The following is a 23218-nucleotide window of genomic DNA, read 5'->3' as shown; positions in this document are numbered from 1 at the left end:
TCTTCAGATGCGTTTTCATTTTGTATGTAAAAACGCACGAGAACCATGGGCGATTAAAAAAAAATAGCCAGATTTATCACTTCTGAAAATGTTTAGATGTCAAAGGAATCAAGAAAAAACACAAATAATGCCTTACTGTTGATGGAATGCAGTGAGCAAACGGCCAATGTTCGCCAAGCACTCTGGCTGTTGTTGTCCCTTCAGCTCTCGTTTCTATCTACCGTAATTTCTCCTCACTTTTGGAATTCTGAAGTAAGCTAAATGTCTCTCACCCTTATCCCGATTTCCATAATTATTTACAGCGCAAAAATTGACAATTTCAGCGGGTTTTAACGGGCCCGTTACTCTGGAAACAATGGTAAGTGCCTACCTGCAGTACATCTCGTGTAATCCATTTGGAGTAGCGTTGCAACAGTACGGGTCATGGGTCGTGACCCGACTGCCGTGAAACCTCCCTATACTCTCAGAACCTCTTTCCCAATTCCCAGTCATGGGACTGTTGTTCTTTTCCAATGAAGCTTTGAGAACAGCCTTGTATCATTCATCCATGCTTAGTTTAGTATAGAGATACAGCGTTGAATAGTGGTAATAAAAGGGCGGGGGTCGCCCTTCGCCCCACCCGGTCCGCGCCGACCAGCAATCCCCGCAAAACTCTACAGCTGCACAACCGTGACCGCCCTAAAATAGCATGGAACAACCAGGACTTTGTAGCACGGTGGCTCAGCGGTAGAGTTGCTGCCTTTACAGCGCCAGAGACCCGGGTACGATCGGAAGGAACTACAGATGCTGGTTTCTACTGAAGATCGCCACTGCATGCTGGAGCAACTCAGCAGGTCAGGCAGCATCTCAGGCAGCATCTCTGGAGAAAAGGACCAGGTGACGTTTCGGGTCGTAACTCTCCCCAGATAGAGATGGGATTTTGTTAGGAAACAAAAGCGTAGGTTTTCTCCGGTTTCTTCGATGTACAGGTTTGATGGCTTGGCTTGGCTTGGTGTAATTGTAAATTATCCCAGTGTGTAGGATAGTGTTTGTGTGCAGGAATCGCTGGTCGGTGCAGACCCGGTGGGCCGAAGGGCCTGTTTGTGCGCTATATCGGTATCGTTAAACTAAACAAGGTGACGTGGAACGCTGGTGGAATTTGGAGTTGTCACACAGATCTATCTGGATCTATAATTGAGCGCCTGGTTAGCCTGCTCCTGTTCCTATGTTACTGGAGAGCTTTACCTTGTATCAAATCTCACTGGAAGTGCCACCGGGTAAACAATCCATGTTCCTTGCACCAACATGACTTCAGATTATCAAGCATACAAAATGTAAGAAGGTCAGAAATAGATGCCAGAACAGATCTGTACAGGTGCTGGTACCAAGCGTTAGATCATTGCTGATCTTTTACTCCAATGCCACATTCCTGAACAAATTCCATATCCAATGTCTTCCTTAATGTCTCAAAAGTCCATAAACTGAAGTACTGTCCTATTCACCTCGACCCCATTATGGTCATTGGATTTTGTCTATGGAACTGACGGACTCCAATGCCAAGAACTATATTCTACTCTCTGTATCTTCCTCTGCTCTACCTATTGTACTTGACTTTGACTTGATTGTATTGATGTATAAAATTTTTGAGCTTTAGTTTTGACTTTAGTTTAGATTAGTTTAGAGATACAGCAAGGAAACAGGCCCCCAAGCCACACCGACCATTGATCACCCACACACTAGTTTCCATGTTATCCCACTTTTGCATCCGACACACTCGGGGCAATTTACAGAAGCCAATTAACCTACAAATCTGCATGTTTTTGTAGTGTGGGAGGAAACTGGATATCCCAGAGAAAACCCTTGCAAGTCACAGGGAAAATGTGCAAACTACGTATGGATAGCACCCGTAGTCTGGCTCGATCCCGGGTCTCTGATGCTGTGCGACAGCAACTCTACTGCTGCTCCACTGTGCTGCCATGCAAATATCATTGTTCAAGAAGATGCTGGAAAACCAAAGGTAGACAAAATGGCTGGAGAAACTCAGCGGGTGCGGCAGCATCTATGGAGCGAGGGAAATAGGCAATGTTTCGGGCCGAACGTCTGAAGAAGGGGTTTTCGGCCCGAAACGTTGCCTATTTCCTTTACTCCATAGATGCTGCCGCACCCGCTGAGTTTCTCCAGCAATTTTGTCTGCCATGCAAACATCATTGCTGTTTCCATCCTGTCAAGCTCCACATAAAAACAACATACTGGAGAATCTCTGTGGGCCAGGCAGCATCTGTAGAGGGAAATGGACAGACAATGTTTCGCCTTGGGACCCTTCGAGTCAAGAGTGTTTAATTGTCATATGTACTGCAATGGAACAATGAAATTCTTGTTTGCTGTAGCTTTAAAGCCCCATTAATGCAAAAACATGTAAATAAATGTCCAATGCTCAGTAATACAAATTAATAATCAGTAATACTAGATAACCAGACTGTAATAATGAAACACTGAAGTAGGCTGTGCAAGTAGAACAAATTCAATGGTAGATCATAGGTGCTGAGCCAGGGTTGTGGTGGCTTAAAGTAGTGTCCAATTTACCCGATGGGAAGAAACTGTCCTCCAACCTACAGAGGTTACTCAAAGTGGCCATAGATTGAGAAGATTTTGCAATAGAACAGTAAAATGGCAAGTGGTGGATACAGGTGAAGGGATAGTGAGGGGGTAGTGGAAAGATGGAGGTCGGGGGGGGGGGGGGGGGGGGGGGGGGGGGGGTGGGGGGGGGGGGGGGGGGGGGGGGGGGGGGGGACAGACCCAGACTCAGACGGGGGGGGGAGGGGGGGGGGGGGGCAGAGGGGTGGATGGAGGCTCGGGGAAGTATAGTGGGAAGATGATATCGGAAAGGGAGAGATTAGTTGGAGGGGGTTGAAAATCCAAAGGGGGTAAGGGCTGGAGTCAGATCCAGGCTCTGATATCAGAAAGAGGGGACGGTGGTGGAATTCTGCTGTTCATCAGTAAAGTGTGATTAGATCTTTATCATCCACCCCAGTTCTCATCTCGCTCATCAGCACCTCCAACAGGGCATCACTCCTTGAGTCTGCTGTACTCCACCTCAGGGTAGGACTTGAACTCACAACTCTGTGGTCCTGGGGTTATAGTTGTCAGTCGAGCCTCAGCTGATGTGACAGAAGCTGGTCGAGCACTGGTGATGGGGGGAGGGGTAGAGAACTTTGTTCTTTGTCCAACCATCTACCAATCAACCCTCCCCCGCCTCACCTATATCCACCTATCACTTGCCAGACGTTATCCCATCCCCACCTCTCTTCCAACTTTCTCCCCCCATCACAATTGGTCTGAAGAAGGGTCCTAATCTGCTGGAGAAACTTCACCTATTCTCCAGAGATGCTGCCTGGCCAGCTAAGTTCTTCCAGCACTTTGTGTCTATTTTTGTAAACCAGCATCTGCAGTTCCTTTTATCTCCGTGAGTTGGTGGCATGAACGTTTATCCCAAATTTATTCCTCACCTCGGTGATGCACAGGGGAAAGTGTTCTGTTCCTCAGCATTAGCTCTCTATGTTGGTTGAGCAGATGAAAGAGACAGAAATACAAATGGAATAGTGAATGGTCTGGATAGTGGATGTGGAGAGGATGTCTCCACTAGTGGGAGAGTCTAGAACTATAATGAAAGGATGTACTTTAAGAAAGGAAATGAGGAGGAATTTCTTTAGCCGGAGGTTGGTGAATCTGTGGAATTCATTGCCACAAATGGCTGTGGAGGCCAATTCAATGGATATTTTTAAGGTGGAGATTGAGGGGTTCTTGATTAGTACGGCTGTCAGGGGTAATGGGTAGAAGGCAGGAGAATGGGGTTGAGAGAGAAAGATAGACAGCCATGATTGAATGGTGGAGTAGACTTGATGGGCTGAAATGGCCTAATTCTGCTCCTATAACTTCTGAACTTCAGAAATGGCTCATTTAATAAAATGGCTGTGATTTCTTTTTAAGTCTCATTCTCTTTAAGTCTCTTAAGTCTCGTGATTTTTAAGTATAATTTTCTAGTCTGGGGTAGAAGTAAAATTGTTTTCATGGGGAATTAGATCCTTTTGATGTGTTTATAGTTTAATAAGTGATGCAGCAATATGAGGAGCAGATCAAGCTGATGAAAGCCCTGTTTACCTGCATCACCTCCTTGTGGTTTTCACAAGATATTTTGTTGGTCCACGTCCCATGGGGGTTCCTGAAAAAAGCAACACAAACGTATGAGAAAATCAGCCACTGTGTAACTCACAATCCTCAACCAGACAGTTGTGAATCTGTGGAATTCTCCGCCACAGAAAGCAGTGGAGGCCAATTCACTGGATGTTTTCAAGAGAGAGTTAGATAGCTCTTAGGGCTAACGGAATCAAGGTATATTGGGAGAAAGCAGGAAGGGGGTACAGATCAGCCATGATTATATTGAATGGCTCGAAGGGCCGAATAGCCTACTCCTGAACCTATTTTCTATGTTTCTAAAATCTGACTCCAAGCCGCGACAATGTATGTCGAAAATACGCAATAAAAATCCAGGGACACAGCACTGTCAGAAAGGAAGCAGAAACTACCTCCTCAGGCAGCTCGTTCCATTCACCCACCTGTGTGAAAATGTTACCCCTCAGATTCCTATTAAATATTTTCCCCTTCACCTTAAACCTATGTCCTCTGGTCCTCAAATCACCCACTGGACATGAAACTGTGCATCTACCCAATCTATTCCTCTCATGATTTTATACACCTCTGTATGATCACTCCTCATCCTCATGCGCTCCAAGGAATAGAGTCCCAGCCTACTAAACCTCAATAACTCAGACCCTCTAGTCCTGGCAACATCCTCGTAAATCTTCTCTGTACTCTTTCCAGCTTGATAACATCTTTCCTATTAACATGGTGCCCAGAACTGAACACAATACTTTAAATGTGGCATCACCAACATCTTAAACAACTGCAGCATGGGTTTCCAACTTCTCGATACTCAGAGGAAGGCCAATGTGCCAAAAGCCAAAGAACCATGCACTTGCACTCCTAGATCCTTCTGCTCTACAACACTCCCAAGAGCCCTACCATTCACTGTGTAGGTCCTGCACATGTTAGACTTCCCAAAATGCAACAATTCGCATTTTGCTGCATTAAATCCCAACAACCATTCCTCAGCCCACCTGGCCAATCGACTAAGGGGGTCGAGGAACTGAAATAAATTTTCATTAGGCGAGAAATAGTATTGGGCAGTCTAATGGGACTGAAGGATGATAAATCCCCGGGGACTGATGGACCGCATCCCAAGGTCCTCAGGGAGGTGGCTCTAGAAGTAGTGGACGCATTGGTGATCATTTTCCAATGTTCAATAGCTTCAGGGTCAATTCCTGGCGATGGGAGGATAGCTAATGTTATCCCACTTTTCAAGAACGGAGCGAGTGAGAAAACGGGGAATTACAGCTAGCCTGACTTTGGTGGTGGGAAAGATGCTGGAGTCAATTATTAAAGAGGTAATAATGGGACATTTGGATAGCAGTAAAAGGATTAGTCCAAGTCAGCATGGATTTATGAAAGGAAAATCATGCTTGACTAATCTTCTGGAATTTTCTGAGGATGTGACAAGTAAAATGGATAAAGGGGAGCCAGTGGATGTAGTGTATCTAGACTTTCAGAAAGCCTATGATAAGGTCCCGCATGGGAGACTAAAATTAGAGCACATGGTATTAGGGGTAGGGTGTTGACGTGGATAGAAAATTGGTTGGCAGACAGGAAGCAAAGAGTAGGAGTGAACGGGTCCTTTTCAGAATGGCAGGCAGTGGCGAGTGGAGTGCCGCATGGCTCGGTGTTGGGGCCGCAACTGTTTACCATATATATTAATGATTTGGAAGAGGGAATTAGGAGCAACACTAGCAGGTTAGCGGATGACACAAAGCTGGGTGGCAGTGTGAACTGTGAAGAGGATGTTAGGAGGTTGCAGAGTGACCTGGACAGGTTGAGTGAGTGGGCAGATGGAATGTTGGCCATCATAACAAGCTAATGGTATGTTGGCCATCATAACAAGAGGATTCAAGTATAGGAGTAGAGAGGTTCTTCTGCAGTTGTATAGGGCTCTGGTAAGACCACATCTGGAATATTGTGTACAGTTTTGGTCTCCTAGTTTGAGGAAGGACATCCTTGTGATTGAGGCAGTGCAGTGTAGGTTCACAAGATTGATTCCTGGGTTGGCGTGACTGTCATATGAGGAAAGATTGAAAAGACTAGGCTTGTATTCACTGGAGTTTAGAAGGGAGGATCTTATCTATATTACTAAAAGTCTGATCTTGACCGCTTTTGACTTGCTGTGCTGTGATTTCCGAGAGAACGCCGCCACTTACGGCCGTCATTTTTGGCCACCTCACTTGGAGTACCCCTCCGCCAGACTGGACCGGAAGATTTTTCCCATGAATGAAAAATCAGAGAGATATTAATGTTTTTTTTTAATTTCGCCATTTTCTCTGCTGCCCCCACTGGCGGCAGGGGGGAGGGACTATAAAACCCGGAAGTGTCGTGCCTCACTCAGTCTTTGCGAGATGGAGGAAGCGAGAGGGTCACGGCTCTCTGAGCTGCGAATAACACTGAATGCATGTCACGCCACAGTGAGTGCCCTTAATGTGGTTCTAAAATGCTCCGTGTCTGGTGAGTGTGTTTGTTGGACGTTAACGCACGTTTCTGCTTCAGCACCAGCAGCCTCTACAGGAGGCTTTAAACATTCATTTTACACACTGTATATTCAACACGTTCTGAGGTTACTTGGCATTTTAGTTGTGTGTGTCTGTGTGTGCGTGTCTGTGTGTGCATGTCTGTGTGTGCGCGTACGCGCGTCTGCGTCTGTGTCTGTGAATCCGTACCTTCAGCGCACAACACCCATATTAGCTCAACAGAAAGCCCCCCCCCCCCCTTGGAATTGGTGGAGGAGAGGTGGAATATTGCATTGGGTGACCATCCCTCCCGTGTGATGCTGGGACCCAATGGGTCCCACATAATCTAGTAGAAACAAAAATTATAAAAGGATTGGACAAGCTAGATGCAGGAAAAATGTTCCCAATGTTGGGCGAGTCCAGAACCAGGGGTCACAGTCTTAGAATAAAGGGGAAGCCATTTAAGACTGAGGTGAGAAAAAACATTTTCACCCAGAGAGTTGTGAATTTGTGGAATTCCCTGCCACAGAGGGCAGGGAGGCCAAATCACTGGATGGATTTAAGAGAAAGTCCTATTTTCTATGTTTCTCTAAAATCCTGATGTAATTTTCACAACCATCTACACTTTCTACAAAACCACTCACATTTGTAACATCGGCAAACATGCAAAAAAGTGCCTCGTGTTCGATCCTGACTACTGGTGCTGTTGTATGGTTGTGCGTTCTCCCCGTGAACTGCATGGGTTTTCTCCAGGTGCTCCGGTTTTCTCCCACACTCCAAAGACTTACAGGTTTGTAGGTTAATTTGGTAAAAATTGTAAATTGTCCCGAGTGTGTGTCGGGTAGTGTAAGTGTGAGGAGATTGCCAGACGGCGCGGGCTGAATGTGTCAAAGGGCCTGTTTCTACATTGTATCTCTAAACTGAACTAATCTAAACTAAACAATCTGTAATAGAACATCACTTTGTAAATCTTGACCATGGTATCAGAAAGATTATACTGCACTATTTACAATCTCCCAAAGGCATACACCCAATGAAGTAATTTGGTATTGTAGTGGCAATTGGAATTGGGGGTGGTGGGTGGGAGGAGGGCAGCTAATTTGTGCGAAACGATTCCTGCACACAGAATTGAGGCAGTAATCGGATAGTTGTTACTTCCAATGCTGGCTGAGGGACATTAGGCAGGACATTGGAGAGAATTATCCTGGTCATCGAGTCATAGTGACACAGCATGGAAACAGGCACTTCGGCCCAACTTGCCCACACCACCCAATATTTCCCATCTATACTAGTCCCACTTGCCTGTCTTTAGCCCACATCCCTCTAAACCTGCCCAATGAATGAATTATATTTTACTTTTTTTCACATGTGACAAGTCCTGGTGAGTTTCTTTGTTTTGTAGCTGATTGACTTAAAATCAGCTACAATTTTGTCCAGAAATCTCCTCCCTATCTTCTTTGATGCCAGACGACGAATTCCCAACTTCTCCATTTAATCTTTATCACGGACTGCCCTCTCTGTAAAGTAGAGAGAGGAAGGTTATTCCCATTGGGGAATGATTCAAGGACTGGGCAAAGAGATGTTTTAAAAACTGGACGTAGAAGGCTGTAAGGAAAACGTTTTCTTCTCACAGAGTGAGTCACTAATTTGGAAAGAAGGAACTGCAGACCCTGGTTTAAACCAAAGATAGAAACAAAATGCTGGATTAACTCAGCGGGACAGGCAGCATCTCTGGAGAGAAGGAATGGGTGACGTTTCGGGTCGAGACCCTTCTCCTTTGACCCGAAAAGTCGCCCATTCCTTCAATCCAGCATTTTGTGTCTCTGACCGATTTGGAATTCGCTGTCTATGGAGGTGTTAATCAGGATATTGAAAAGACACTTGGGAGAGATTAACTTTCTGGGCCGCAGGGAAGGAGCAGGGAGTGGGATCAACGGGGTTACTCTACTTGGAGTTTGCATATACGTGAGAGAATAAAAGTTGCCGTAATAATTCTACCTCCGACTATGCACCATTTCCTTGTTGATGTGGCAATGTGGGGATTGAACCCACCGGCCATGTTGAGACAATTCCACAGCTTCCAGTTTCTACGGTGCATCTTACAACATGGAACAGTACAGCACAAGAACAGGCCGTTTGGCCCACAATGTCTGTGTGATGATCCTGATGCCAAGTCCACCTCTCCTCTGTCTGCTCATAATCCGTCTATACAGAGTTTGAACGTTCTCTCTGAGACGGTCTGCATTTTCTCCAGGTGCTCCGGTTTGCTCCCACGTCCCATATATGTGCGCATTGGTAGGTTAATTGTCCTCCCTAAATTGCCCCGAGTGTGTAGAATCTGGCGGAGGAAATGGAGAATGCGAGGAGAATAAAAATGAGATTAATGTAGAATTAATATAATTGGGAGCTTGATGGTCGGCATGGACTCAATGGACCAAAGGGCCCGTTTTCATGCCGTAGGAGTCTATGACTCTCAAAATAAATAAATACATTTTATTTTTAACACAGCAAATCAACTTGCCTCTGAAGTTGAATTAAAGTTACCCGTTGAAGTCTTGCAAATTTGAGGTTGGTGAAATAAATAAGCAAATGATCATTGTTAACACATTGTAATCCTTCTGTAATAGTGAGCAGACCAAACTAAAACGTGCAGGAAGACTGTGACTCCATTGCTGGTCTGGGCAGCCGAGGACAGGTTTATGACTGCGCTGTATGTGTGTGTGAGTTTGAGAGAGAGAGAGAGCGACAGAGAGAGAGACACACACACACACACACACACACACACACACACACACACACACACACACACACACACACACACACACACACACACACACACACACACACACACACACACACACACACACACACACACACACAAACATGTTCGAATACCCTGTTTCAATTAATATCCAGCCAGGTACAAGAAGTAGGTCAGTTCTAAGATGCATCAGGATTGAGCTCATGAACATTTTCGGTAGAAAACATACTGTACTTGTGCAGATCTTTGAAACACATTCCAGCCAGATGGAAAGTTTGGGTGTATTTTAATGGGCCAATTAATATCATTTAACGACAGCCCTGATCAAACAGTTACATGACTGAAACAACTGTGACCTCTACATAAGAAGGGAATTCGTAACGCAGGCTTCCTGAAATCATCCCTAATGTGTTTAAGAAGGATGTGTGTTTTGAGAATATTGTAGCAGGGGAAGGATTGTGTTAATATTGTTTTAATTTCTAAAGTGCTTAATGGGAAAGAAAATTATATTTTTAAATATTTTGAATGCTATTTCCAGTCACTGCCCGTGTGAGTGAGTGAGGGACAAAACAGTACTGAGCTTGAAGGCTAATTTGCTTTGCATAATCCAACCATTAACCGATGTGCTGCCTTAGTGCCAGGTGTATTACGGTGGATTTGGAAGAGTATAAAGCAGATTACCTTCAAAATTGACTGTATCATCAGTACATTGCTAACACCTAAACGCACAGATACCTGGTAGGGTCATGGGCAATTTAAAAATGCAGCAGGTCTTTATAAAGCCCTCCGAGGGCCAGTCCAAGTATTTCTTTGTGTTAGGCACAAAAAGCTGGAGTAACTCAGTGGGACAGGCAGCATCTCTGGAGAGAAGGAATGGGTGACGTTTCAGGTTGAGACCTTTCTTCAGACTTTGTGTTTTTTGTGTTTGCAGGAGTGCCCAGTGCTGTGGGAACATTTTGATAGGGAGACAGGATGGCGGGGGGATACTCGGGCAGGTGCGGTTCTCACAGGTTTTGTCCATTCTCATTATGTGTCCTTATCTTCTCTGCACAGTGCAGTGACGTGGCTTTGTGTCAGCCGTGGATTCCTGTTGTTCTTGTGGCTTGGACCAAACGGCAGGGTCTGTGTTGGCAGCTGCAGGAGTTACTGAGAATGTAAAAGGCCATTTAACTGGCACACCAACACGTCTTAGGGATGTGGGAGGAACCCGGAGCACCCCGAGGAAAACCCACGCAGACCCAGGTAGAACGTACAAACCCCGCACCGGCAGCACCCGTGGTCAGGATCGAACACGGTCTCTGGGGCTGTGAGGTAGCATCTCTACCAGCTAAAGATGAGGCTGAAGAATTTTAAAATGTGTTCAGCCAGAGGTGGCTTATCTAGTTCAGACATCGCACATCCTGGGGCCAGTGACTTCCCTCTTTCCACTGAACCTTGCCACTATTTGCAAGCCACAAATCAGAAGTGTGACGGGATATACACCACTAGCCTGCAGCACACTCGTAAACCTCTACACTGTTGTGAATAAAGCAGCCTGCTTGACCAGTAACTCATCGTCCACCACCCCATGATCATATTGAATGGTGGTGCTGGCTCGAAGGGCCGAATGGCCTACTCCTGCACCTATTGTCCTGTTGTCTATTATCTACACAGTGCACTCACATCATTCACATAGACCACTGACCGCATCCCCCAAACAAGTAGCCACGGCTTTAGTTTAGTTTAGTTTATTGTCACGTGTACCGAGCTGCAGTGAACAGCTCTTGTTGCTGCTATCCAGTCTGAATAAAGACAATATATTCGAGTCACCCACAGTGTACAGATACAGGATAAAGGGAACAAAGTTTAGTGTGAGATAACATCCAATAAAGTTCAATTAAAGATAGTCCGATAGTCTCCAATGAGGTAGATGGTAGATCAGGACCACTCGCTAGTTGGTGATAGGATGGTTCAGTTGCCTGATAACAGCTAGGAAGAAACTGTCCCTGAATCTAGAGGTGTACGTTTTCACACTTCTGTACCTCTTGCCTGATTGGAGAGGGGAGAAGAGGAAGTGACCGGGGTGGGACTGGTCCTTGAATATGCTGCTGGCCTTGCCGAGGCAGCGTCATGTGTAGATGGAGTCAATGGGAGGGAAGTTGGTTTCCATGATGGTCTGCGCTGCGTCCACTCCCACCAAGGGAGTTATGCCCCTGTCCCACTTAGAAAACCTGAACGGAAACTTTGCGCCCCACCCAAGGTTTCCGTGCAGGTTCCCGGGGGTTTTTGTCAGTCTCACTACCTGCAGCCTCCGGCAACCACCTGCAACCTCTGGCAACCACCTGCAACCTCCGGCAACCACCTGCAAAGTCTCCAGAGGTTTCCGTTCAGGTTTCCTAAGTGGGACAGGGGTAACAACCACGATCTCCACGTTCCCCTCCAAGCCACATTCCATCCAGACTTGGAAATATATCCGCTTTCCTTCATCCTTGTTGGGTCAAGCGTGTTCCCTAACCCCACACCCCACAGCTTTGTGGGAGTACCTTCACCAGGTGGGCTACAACAGTTCAGGAAGAACATTCATCTTCTCTAATGTAGCCAGGGATTCACAACCAATGTTAGAACCTTGCCAGTAACTCTCAGATCCTGAAAAATGAACAAATAAAACAGTAGGCCACACAGTTTAAGAAGGAACTGCAGATGCTGGAAATTCGAAGGTAGACAAAAGTGCTGGAGAAACTCAGCGGGTGCAGCAGCATCTATGGAGCGAAGGAAATAGGCAGCATTTCGGGTCGAGGGTCTCGACCCGAAACATCACCTATTCCTTCGCTCCATAGATGGTGCCTCATCCGCTGAGTTTTTCCAGCATTTTGATCTACCTTGTAGGCAAAATGTGATATTTCACTGCGTTGATAGAGGGTTGGTGGTGAGGGCTTGGTAGCAGTAACCTGAATGACAAAATGTGGACGGTGTCTTTTGGTTCTTTAACAAAATGCTTTGCGATGTATCCATTTGGAAGAGGGGAGGCACTGTGAAATATTTTTTATGTCGTGGGGTGCAGTTACCTGCTAATGGGGCGCATGGTGCTGTGGGTGAGGGGGCCAACAATTATGCAGAATATATCATCTTTTTTCATGCCGGATAACACAAAATGCTGAAAAGCTCCTGTGATCAGGCAGTGTCTATGGAGGGAAGAACAGAAATATAATGTCAGGATGAGGGTGGCACAGCAACAGAGATACTGCCTCAGTGCCAGAGACCCCGTTCGATCCCGACTATGGGTGTTGTCTGTGTGGAGTTTGTGCGTTTTCCCTGTGACCATGTGTGTTTCCTCCAGGTGCTCTGGTTTAGGTTAGCTAGGTTTAGAGATACAGCGTGAAGACATGCCCTTCGGCCTACCGTTTCAATGCCGAATTTCGATCAGTTGTATACAAGTTTTATGCTATCCCATCACACACACCAGCGGCACTCAACTGAGGACAATTACCCTGCAAACCCGCACGTCTTTGGAATGTGGTAGGAAACTGGAGCACCCAAGGGAAACCCACACGGTCACAGGAAGAACGGACAAACTCTGCACAGACAGCACCCATAGTTAGGATCGAATCAGTGTCTCTGACATTGTGAGGCAGCAACTCTACTGCTGCACCATTGTGCGAAGATGTGCAGTTTGTAGGTTAATTGGCATCTGTAAGTTGCCCCTAGTGTGTAGGGAGTGGATGAGAAAGTAGGATAACATAGAACTAGTGTGAACAGGTGATCGATATTCAATGTGGACATGGTAGGCCAAAGGGCCTGTTTCCACGCTGTACCTTTAAACTTCACAAAGCTCGTGATGACTTCTCATCAGAGCCAGAAGAACTGACTTCCAATGCTGTCCGTGTTGAGTTGGCACGCTCCTGTTGTGACCACGTGGGTTTCCTCCGGGTGCTCAGCTTTCCAACCACATCCCTCGGGCTATGGGATTCTGGAAACACAGAAACATAGAAAATAGGTGCAGGAGTAGGCCATTCAGCCCTTCGAGCCATTCCATATGATCATGGCTGATCATCCTAAATCAGTACCTCCTTACTGCTTTCTCCCCATATCCCTTGATTCCGTTGGATTCTCTTGAACACATCCAGTGAACTGGCCTCCACTGCCTTCTGTGGCAGAGAATTCCACAGTTTCACAACTCTCTGGGTTTTTCCTCATCTCAGTGCTAAATGGTCTACCCCTTATTCTTAAAGTGTGACCCCTGGTTCTGGACTCCCCCAACATTGGGAACATTTTTCCTACATCTAGTCTGTCCAATCCCTTAAAAATTGTATGTATTTCTATAAGATACCCTCTCATCCTTCGAGGTTAATTGGCCTCTGTAAATTGCCCCATGTGTGTGGTACTGTAAATTGTCCCTTGGTTTGTGGGTGAGGGTGGGATCTGGGGGAGTCAATGGGAATGTGAAGAAACCAGGTTGCGGTGAAAATTAATGGATAAACAGATTTTCTCTGAGAGCTGACCTAGACTCAACGGGCTGAATGAAAAAAGTAATTTAAGTTGTAGGAAAATAAATAGTGGTTAGTGAGAAGAGAAGGGAAGGAGAGATGGAAAGATACACTTGGTGGAGATACACCAACTTGCGAGTAATACAAAGTAGGTAGAGAAGGCAAAGAGCAAAATAATGTAGACACAAGGAACTGCAGATGCTGGAATCATGAGCAAAGAACACAAAGCGCTGGAGTAACATAGAGGATCAGGCAGCAGCTCTGGAGAACATGGAAAAGTCTTGTTTCAGGTCGGGACCCTTCTTGAATGAATGAATGAATAAGTTTATTCACCAAGTATGTACACATACAAGGAATTTGCCTTGGTGCTCTGCTCGCCAGTAACAACACGACATACAGTAACAATTAAGAATGACACATAAAACATTAAATCATTAATAATAAAACATTACAGTTTAAACATGTGAATGAAATAAAATACCAGAGCAAAATGATGCTACAGACATTTGGTTATTGAGTGGAAAAAAAATGTTTTTTATCAGGTTGAATGTGGTAGGGAGGTGAAAGCTGAAAGGGGGGTGGGGTGGGGTGGGGGGAGCCAGGCAAGTGATAGGTGGATACAGGTGAAGGGGGGGGGGGGGGGGGGGGGCAGGGGGGTTAGTTTGATTGGCAGATAAGTGGTCAAGAACCAGAGATGAAAAGGAGGCAAAAGGCTGTGAGATAAGGGGAAGTGTGAATTGTGAGGCCGGGGGAAGGGATGTAGGTGGAAGGGGACAGGGAAAGTGGGGATAGTGGGAGAAATAGGTATGCATCCAGGTGGGGCACCGGGAGGAGAAATAAAGAGGGTGAGAAGGGCAGGGCAGAGCCAGGCATGGGGTGGGGTGGGGATTGGAGATTGGAAATTGGAGAATTCGATGTTCATACCATTAAGTTATAAGCTACCCAAGTGGAGTATGAGGTGCTGGTGTATGAGTATGAGGTTCTGTTCCTCTACTTTGTGGCAACGATAGACACAAAAAGCTGGAGTAACTCAGCGGGACAGGCAGCATCTCTGGAGGGAAGGAATGGGTGACATTTCGGGTTTGAAGAAGGGTCTTGACCTGAAACACCACCCATTCCTTCCCTCCAGAGATGCTGCCTGTCCTGCTGAGTTATTCCAGCTTTTTGTGTCTACCTGCAGTTCCTTCCTACACCTCCAGTTTGTGTGTTGACTCACTCTGGCAATGGAGGAGGCCCGGGACAAAAAGGTCAGTGTAGGGGTATTAAAATGATCATAACATAATAATGTTGCTGTTGAATCCAGCCAAATACCAAGTCAGAGGACAGAGCACCTTTTTAATAAAAATGAACTGCAGATGCTGGTTTATATTAAAGATGGAAACTAAATGCTGGAGTAACTCAGTGGCTCAGGCAGCATCTTTGAAGAACTTGGATAGGTGACGTTGCTGGTCAGGATTCTTCAGGCTGCTTCAGTCATACTTCTTCAGATTAAAGAAGGGTCCCGATCCATAATGCCACCTGTCCCGCTGAGTTACTCCAGTACTTTGTGTCTCTCTTTAATACTTTGCGCCTATCATTGCCGCGTTTGCATGGGGGTTCACTGGAACAATGTCGGTCCGCTGGAGGGAGGAGGGGAGGGGGCCGCCTCGTCCGTCTCTGCAGCTCTCTGACTCTCAAGTGCTTAATTGTGGCTTCTGGCGCTCGCACTGGCTGAACATACCACGAATGAGTCAACGGTACGGAAATGGTTTGGCACGGTGGCTCAGCGGTAGAGTTGTTGCCTTACAGCTTCAGAGACCTGAGTTCAATCCTGACTACGGGTGTTGTCTGTACAGATTTTGTACGTTCTCCCTGTGACTGTGTGGGCTCCAGTTTCCTCCCATGCTCCAAAGATGTGTGGTTTGGTTTCCATAAATTGTCTCTCGTGCGTAGGATAGAACAAGTGTACGGGGCGATCACCGGTTGGCACGGACTGGGTGGGCTGAAGGGCCTGTTTCCCATGCTGTATCTCTGAAATCTAAAGTCATAAGGTCATAAGTGATAGGAGCAGAATTAGGCCATTTGGCCCATCAAATCAACTCCGCCATGTAATCATGGCTGATATATCTCTCCCTCCTAACCCCATTCTCCTGCCTTCTGCCATAACCTCTAACACCCATACTAATCAAGAATCTATCTCTGCCTTAAAATATCCACTAATTTGGTCCACAGCCTTCTGTGGCAATGAATTTTATAGATTCACCAACCTCTGACTAAAGAAATTTCTGCTCGTCTCCTTCCGAAATGAACGTCCTTTAATTCTCAGGCTATGACCTCTAGTCCTAGACTCTCCCACTAGTGGAAGAGTCTCCACATCCACTCTATCCAGACCTTTCACTATTCTGTGCAGTGTACAGTGACGCTCGGAATGTTTACAAACATGCGAACCTGGTTGTGCAGGAAAGGTCATTCTGATTCATTCAGTCTATCCAACGTACTGACACCTTGTCCATCCACACAAATCCATGAGATCTGGAGAAGAAACACGTGCCAATCTGGAGGAAATATTCTGTGAAATTCGTTTTGGTTGCATAAAGATAATTGAAATTAATCCACAGCGACCTGAACAATTTAATGCTGCTGCTCTCTGTCCCAGACTGAAACGTCCAATTTTCCTTTATAAATACTCTACAAAAGAACGTTTACCTCAGGATCTGTCAAGTTATTCTTGAAGTTTAACCCTTACAGGGACCAGAGGGACTTGTTAGTTTTCATCTTGTACTTGCCTTCTACACATTAACAATTGTGGCCCTGGCTGCTTGCCGATGAAAACAATCAGTTATTGTAACAATTATCCTTCCTTCTCATCCTTCCTAAGTCTACGCACTGTGCCCTTTGAGTCCAGCATGGTAACCAAGGTTCTGCAGTCAATAGAATTTCCTTACACCCTTTCTGCTCCCTCAATATCGTCCACAAAGTACAGAAACAAGGAACTGCAGATGCTGGTTTACAGAAAAAGACACAGAGGACTAGAGAAGCTCAGCGGGTCAGCAAGCATCCTTGATCCACTGAGTTACCCCAGCTCTTTGTGTCACAAGTGTGGAGGCCAGAACATTTTCATTCAAGTACAGGAAGGAGCTGCAGATGCTGGTTTACACTGGGTACACAAAATGTTGAGGTAACTCATCGGGACAGGCAGCATCTCTGGAGTAAAGGAATAGGCGATGTTTCTGGTCGAGACTCAGGATCTGAAGAAGGGTCCCGACCCAAAACGTCACCAGTTCCTTTTCTCCAGAGATGCTGCCTGATCCACTGAGTTAATCCAGCATTTGGTGGATTTAAATTGAGGTGTTGAGTAACCATTTTGGAAAAAACTTTCAAAGAATGCAAGAATCTGCGAGACTGATTGATTTATTTCCCCCCAACTTCTGCAGGATAAAGACAGCTCTGGGGCCACAGTTCTGCACCTGTCGTCGTGGTTCGGACATCACGGTATCACAGAGTGGTTATTGGAAGGTGGGGGCAGTGACCCAGGAGCAGCAACGGACACTGGAGCCCTGCCCGTGCACTACGCCGCAGCCAAAGGTGACCTCCCAACGCTACGGCTGCTGCTTGGAAAATGTCCCAAGTAAGTCATGGAACAATAATTGCTCGCAGGTCACAAGGAACGGCAAATGTTGGTTTACAAAAAAGGACACAAAGTACTGGGTAACTCAGCAGGTCAGGCAGCATCTCTGGAGGACATGGATAGGTGATGAAATGGATACAAAGTGCTGGAGTAACTCAGTGGGTCAAGCAGTGTATCTGGAGAACATGGATGAGCGATGTTTCAGATCGGGACTCTTCTTCAGACCCATTGTAGGGGGGGGGGGGGTGGAGGGTGGGGGGGGGGGGTGGGGGGGGGGGTGGGGGTGGGGGGGGGGGGGGGGCTTGCTTCTCTGCTTCTCAAGTGAGTTAATCAGGCCAAGTATAACTGCAGATTGTGTTAGGATCCTTGCAAGATATAATTAATTCAAATCCCAGTTATCCTATTTAGGATGAAAAATCAAGGACTGAGAACCAGAACAGTAAAGATTGACTGATTCAGTTCAGTTGAGTTAAATGTCACGTGTACTGAGGTACAGTGAAATGCTTTTTGTTGCGTGCTAACCAGTCAGCAGAAAGACAATGCATGATTCCAATCAATCCATTTACAGTGTATAGATACACGATAAGGGAATAACGTTTAAACCAGCATCTGTAGTTCCTTCATACACTTATCGTACAAACCTGCACGTCTTTAGATTATGGGAGGAAACCGGAACATCCGGGGAAAACCCGTGTGGTCACGGAACAAACACCATACAGACAGCACCCGTAGTCAGGATTGAACCTGATTCTTTGGCGCTGTAAGGCAGTAACTTTACCACTGCACCACCGTTCTGCCGTCTGATCTCTGATGTCTCGTTGCCCCCTCCTCACATCCAACAGAGGAATTGGAGCTGTGCACTGCACTTCCCTTCATCTAGTATCTTCAACTTCTCTTTGTTGAACCATCTCATGGCAGAACCATCTCATACACATCATGAATATACCTTCCACACTGTTACTGTTATAATTCAGTTTGCTTCCCAACCAGTAATTGCCTCGGCTTTACTGCATATGTGAATGTGTTGTGCTCTCATTCTCATCCAAATCATTGATGTGGATGATTCATTTTTCGGATTTTATTTCAGATTTTGGGCATCTGCGGTTTTTGTTGTTGATTTTTGTCCTCAGCCACTTTGGGCAGGAGTCTTTATGGTCAACATTGCAGTGAGTGAGAAGGACAATAACACTGGTACCTGTGCAGAACTCTGCTATTTTATCACTGACGCTACCGATTTTCACCTTGCTCTCAAATTCACTTGGATCATGTCTGACACCTCTCACTCTTTTCTCAATCTCTCTGTCTTCATCTCAGTAGATAAATTATCCACTAACATCTACTGTAAGCTCACTGTCTCCAAGAACAACCCTGAATGTAACAATGCCATCCCTTTCTCCACAATCTCCATCTCTGCTGCTTCTGTGAACTGCACTTTGGACTTTTTCTTTGTGTAAACGGCACCAAAACATGTTGACTAGTGCATGGGTAAGCTATGCAAAAATAATTTCACTGTGCAGTGCTTATGTGACAATAAAGATCCATTGAACCATCTTGTCCCAAGATGATTCCATTCCAAGACATCTGAAATGTCGTCCTTTTCCAGGGCATGTGGCCTCCCTCCCTTCCACCATGGCCAATGGAGCCCTCTCTTGCATCTGCTCTGTTTCTCTGATTTCAATATTCTGCAGACAGGACAGATCAGTCTGTCCACAATGGCCATCCCAAACTCCCAGTTGCATGTCATTGTGATTGTCCCTCCCATTCCCACACCGACCTGCCCACACACAGCTCACTCTGCTGCTAGGGTGAGGTCCAATGCAAACTAGAGGAAGCAAACCTCATATTTTACCTGGGAAGTCTACAACCCAAATGGAAGAACATTGAATTTTTCAATTTTAGGTAACTGTCCTCTCCGATCTTCCTCCTCATCTCTCTCTTTCCTTCTGATCTTCTCTGGGTCCTCCCATTTTTTGATTCCTTCCCCATCCACCTGTATCACAAACATTTCAAACACAGTCTCCCCTCCCTCAACTGGACCTGGGTCTGTGTGCTGTTCACCTCTCCCCTGGTGGTTCCCATTATCACATTGCTCCCGACTCCAGCACTGGTAGCCATTGTGTTCCCATTGGTCACCTCTCACAGCATTTGTCTCCACCTCCACACTCCCTTCCCCCTTTTGGCTCATCTGCATCTGTGTTTTCTCTCCCTTCTGTCTGCCTCCATCCATCATCTAGCCGCCTTTGCCTCCCATTCTCCTTCCTGGTTCCATTTGTCCGCCCTCCTGCATCCTTCCTCTGCCCTCCAATCACCTCTCACTTCTCTCATCACTCCATCTCTCTCTCTCCAGCTCTCCACTCCAGCTATCCCACCCCCTCCTCCCCACTCCCCTTCTCCACTCTCTGTCTTGATGCAGGGTTTCGACCCAAAACGTCAACCCCTCCTTTCCCCCCCACAGATGCTGCTCGACCATCCGATTGATTCAGCAGATTGCAGTTCCAGATCCAGCATCTGCGGTCTCTCGTGTCTCCATAGATGTTGGATTGCTGTGACACAGGCACTAGTCCACTGTAGCACCCTGCTCTCTGAGGCACCAATCAACTGTAGCATGCTGCTATACAGCACCTCGAGCTGGGAATGACCCATACATTCCCATTCCCTGTTTTATGTCCATGAACCAATCCTAAATCCATGTCCGTGTACTACCCAAACCACACCCCTCACCCATGTGGTCTGATTTTACTTCGGAGTCACGTGAGTGACAACGTGAAGAACCCGTCCAGCACGCATTCGCGACATGAGCATTCACGCAGTGCAACAGCGACGAACGGGAGTACAGGCGCTCCCGCTAGAAGTTTAAAAAGACGAACCATCATGTCGTAAATTCCCAAACCTTGTTCTGTTTTGTGCACTCCAGAAAAATGAACAAGGCAAAATAGGGAAAGAAGGTCGCTCCCCGTTTGACTCCCAACAGAACAGGAGCATTCCACCAGTGGGGGGCGATTAGCGGCACCTGGACCGCACATGCTGCGGTCCACAATCACCGATTTCGAGCCGAGCCCAGTACCATTAGCACAGCCTGACCAACAGCAGCGGACTGGAGGCAAAGCAAAAAGGAAATCGGACTGGCCAATAATCTCCGATGACATCGGCGAGGAAGACTCGCCTTCCGAGAGCGGCAGTGGCAGCCGCCTGAGCCACATGGAAAGGCTCATGGAGCAAATGCTCCAGCGAAACTTGCTTCGGGAGCTGGGGTAGTCTCGCCAAGGGAGTACAGGTACTCCCGCACCAGTAATGCACTGGCCATCGCTTCTCCCTCAGCCGAGGGCAGTGTTGGCGACCAGGGCTGGGCTGGTCAGGAACAGGGGTCACTGGCCGAAGATGTCGGGAGTATGCACAAGGTACAGGATCAGGAAGAGCTGCTGGGTGTGTCCACACCACGAGCGGGGCGGCCATTGCAGCCAAAACTAGCGGCCAGCATTGATTACCTGTCCTTCAAGCCCCTACAAGAACAGGTAGTCAATGAGGCATTGGAAGTCTACTCGCCTCCAGAGAACTGCATTTCACTCAATGTACCCGCCGTCAACAGCCAAATCTGGGGGTATGTTGGGCAGGTAATCCGAACCCAGGAACTGAAATTGCAGCACATACTAAAGCTCCTGAAGTCAGCTATCACATCCTATGCTCATTCCGTGGATGGGGTGGACATGACCACCAATCAACAAGACACCCTGGCTCTGCTGTGTAATACTCCGTACAAGATCAATAACCTCTGCAAAGAGGCAAATAGACCTGTCCTCAACCCCAAATTTGCAGGACTGTGCAAAACACCAGCCTCAGAGCCACAGATCCTGCTATTTGGAAAGGACTTGTCCAAACAAGTCAAAGATCTAGAGGAAGAGTCAAAAGCATTCGGCCTCATGAGGGCAGGCCCCGGAACAAGCAGACCCACAAAACCCAGACGGCAGTACCTCACCGTGTCCACCAGTCGACGTCAACCTCATGGGACTGGTGAAAGCTCGGGGTCTGCATACCATCCCCGAAAGCCTTTTTTAGGCCAGGACCCAGAGCGGACCCCATGGAAAATGCACCACCCCCAACCAGCACCACTCCAACAGATGAAGAAACTGAAGAAAGGAACACACTCATAACTATGGAGGTAGATGGGTCTGGTTCCTACCAGCATATTAAAAAGTGGGGGAACTGTACTAACAGGGGGGAGATTACACCTGTTCATGGAAACATGGAGGACTATCACAAATGATAGTTATATACTTAACAGTATTCGTGGATATAAAATAGAATTTATTCAAGAAAAAATGCCACCAGTTCAGCATGCACCCAAAAGGGCCTTTACCCTCTCAGTTAAAGAAAAACTAGAGGGTCAAGCAGAACTGGTGAGGTTACTTACAAAGGGTATCATTGAGAAATATAAACATGAACCATTGGAATTTGTCTCGAATATATTTACCAAAAACAAAAAAGATGGTGGATGTCGCATCATCATTGACTTAACTACACTAAATACTTTTGTTAAGTGTATACATTTCAAAATGGAAACATTTGTAACTGCCAAACAACTGATTTCCAAAGGATACTTTATGGCAAGCATCGATTTAAAAGATGCCTACTATTCAGTACCCATTCAAAAGGATAATCGTAGATACCTGAAATTTACCTGGATTAGGCAACAATGGCAGTTTAAAGCGTTGCCTAATGGCTTAACATCAGCCCCAAGACTATTTACCAAGATATTAAAATCAGCCTTGGCAATATTAAGAAAACAAAAACATATTGTCATGGCATATATTGATGATATCTTAATAGTAGGCAAAAACCATGGAATTGGCTAAATTAGCTGTGTTGGCTACCAAACAATTGTTTGAAACCTTGGGATTTGTCTTGCATCCAGATAAATCTAAGTTGACACCATCCACAACTATGGACTTTCTGGGATTCACAATTAACTCAGTCCACATGTCTGTAACGTTGCCAAAAGATAAATCAGCAGAATTGGCACAAACCTGTAACAATTTAATGGTCAATGATCGACCAACCATTCGACAAGTGGCAAGAGTAATTGGCAAAATAGTAGCAGCATTTCCAGCTACACAATTTGGACCTTTGCACTATCAAAACTTACAAAGAGCAAAAGTGCAAGCGTTAAAATGACATGCAGGTCACTTTGACCGAACCATGAAATTACCCATTGAAGCTATATCAGAGTTACAATGGTGAATAGAGAACATTTGGCATAGTTCCAGTCCTATCATCATCAATAACCCAACTATACAAACAGATGCCAGTGCTCAAGGCTGGGGAGCAACTAATGCCATATCCAGCACAGGTGGTAGATGGACTAACCTAGAATCATCTTTACTACAGACACTGGGCATAAATTATTTGGAAATGTTGGATGCGTTTTATGGTTTAAAAGCATATTCTACAAATATGCACCACTTGCATGTTCGTTTACAGATTGATAATACCACGGTGGTGGCCTATATTAACCATATGGGCGGGATAAAATTGATATCATGTGACAATCTGGTCAACATAATCTGGCAATGGTGTGTCGATAGACATATTTGGCTATCAGCAACTTACCTACCAGGTAAGCTAAATACAGTGGCAGACACCAGGTCACGCAAGTTCAATGATAACACTGAATGGGTGTTAAATCCTAAAGTATTTGCTGAAATCACAAAGCAATATGGCACAAAAGATATCGATCTCTTTGCAT

General features: G+C 46.1%; 1 protein-coding gene across 1 annotated transcript in view; it reads left to right on the top strand.

Moving 5' to 3' along the window:
* The window catches only part of espn (espin), a 217505-nt gene that overhangs the window by 2881 nt on the left and 191406 nt on the right, over positions 1 to 23218 (top strand). Inside the window, exon 2 of the mRNA XM_055659678.1 lies at positions 17285 to 17478. Coding sequence (XP_055515653.1) covers positions 17285 to 17478 — 194 coding nt within the window. The remainder of the gene's footprint in view (positions 1 to 17284; positions 17479 to 23218) is intronic.

Source organism: Leucoraja erinacea, chromosome 30 (assembly GCF_028641065.1).
Source record: "Leucoraja erinacea ecotype New England chromosome 30, Leri_hhj_1, whole genome shotgun sequence".
NCBI classification, from domain to species: domain Eukaryota; kingdom Metazoa; phylum Chordata; class Chondrichthyes; order Rajiformes; family Rajidae; genus Leucoraja; species Leucoraja erinaceus.
Note: the sequence above shows the minus strand (reverse complement) of the source record. Positions and strands in the feature narration are given on the sequence as shown.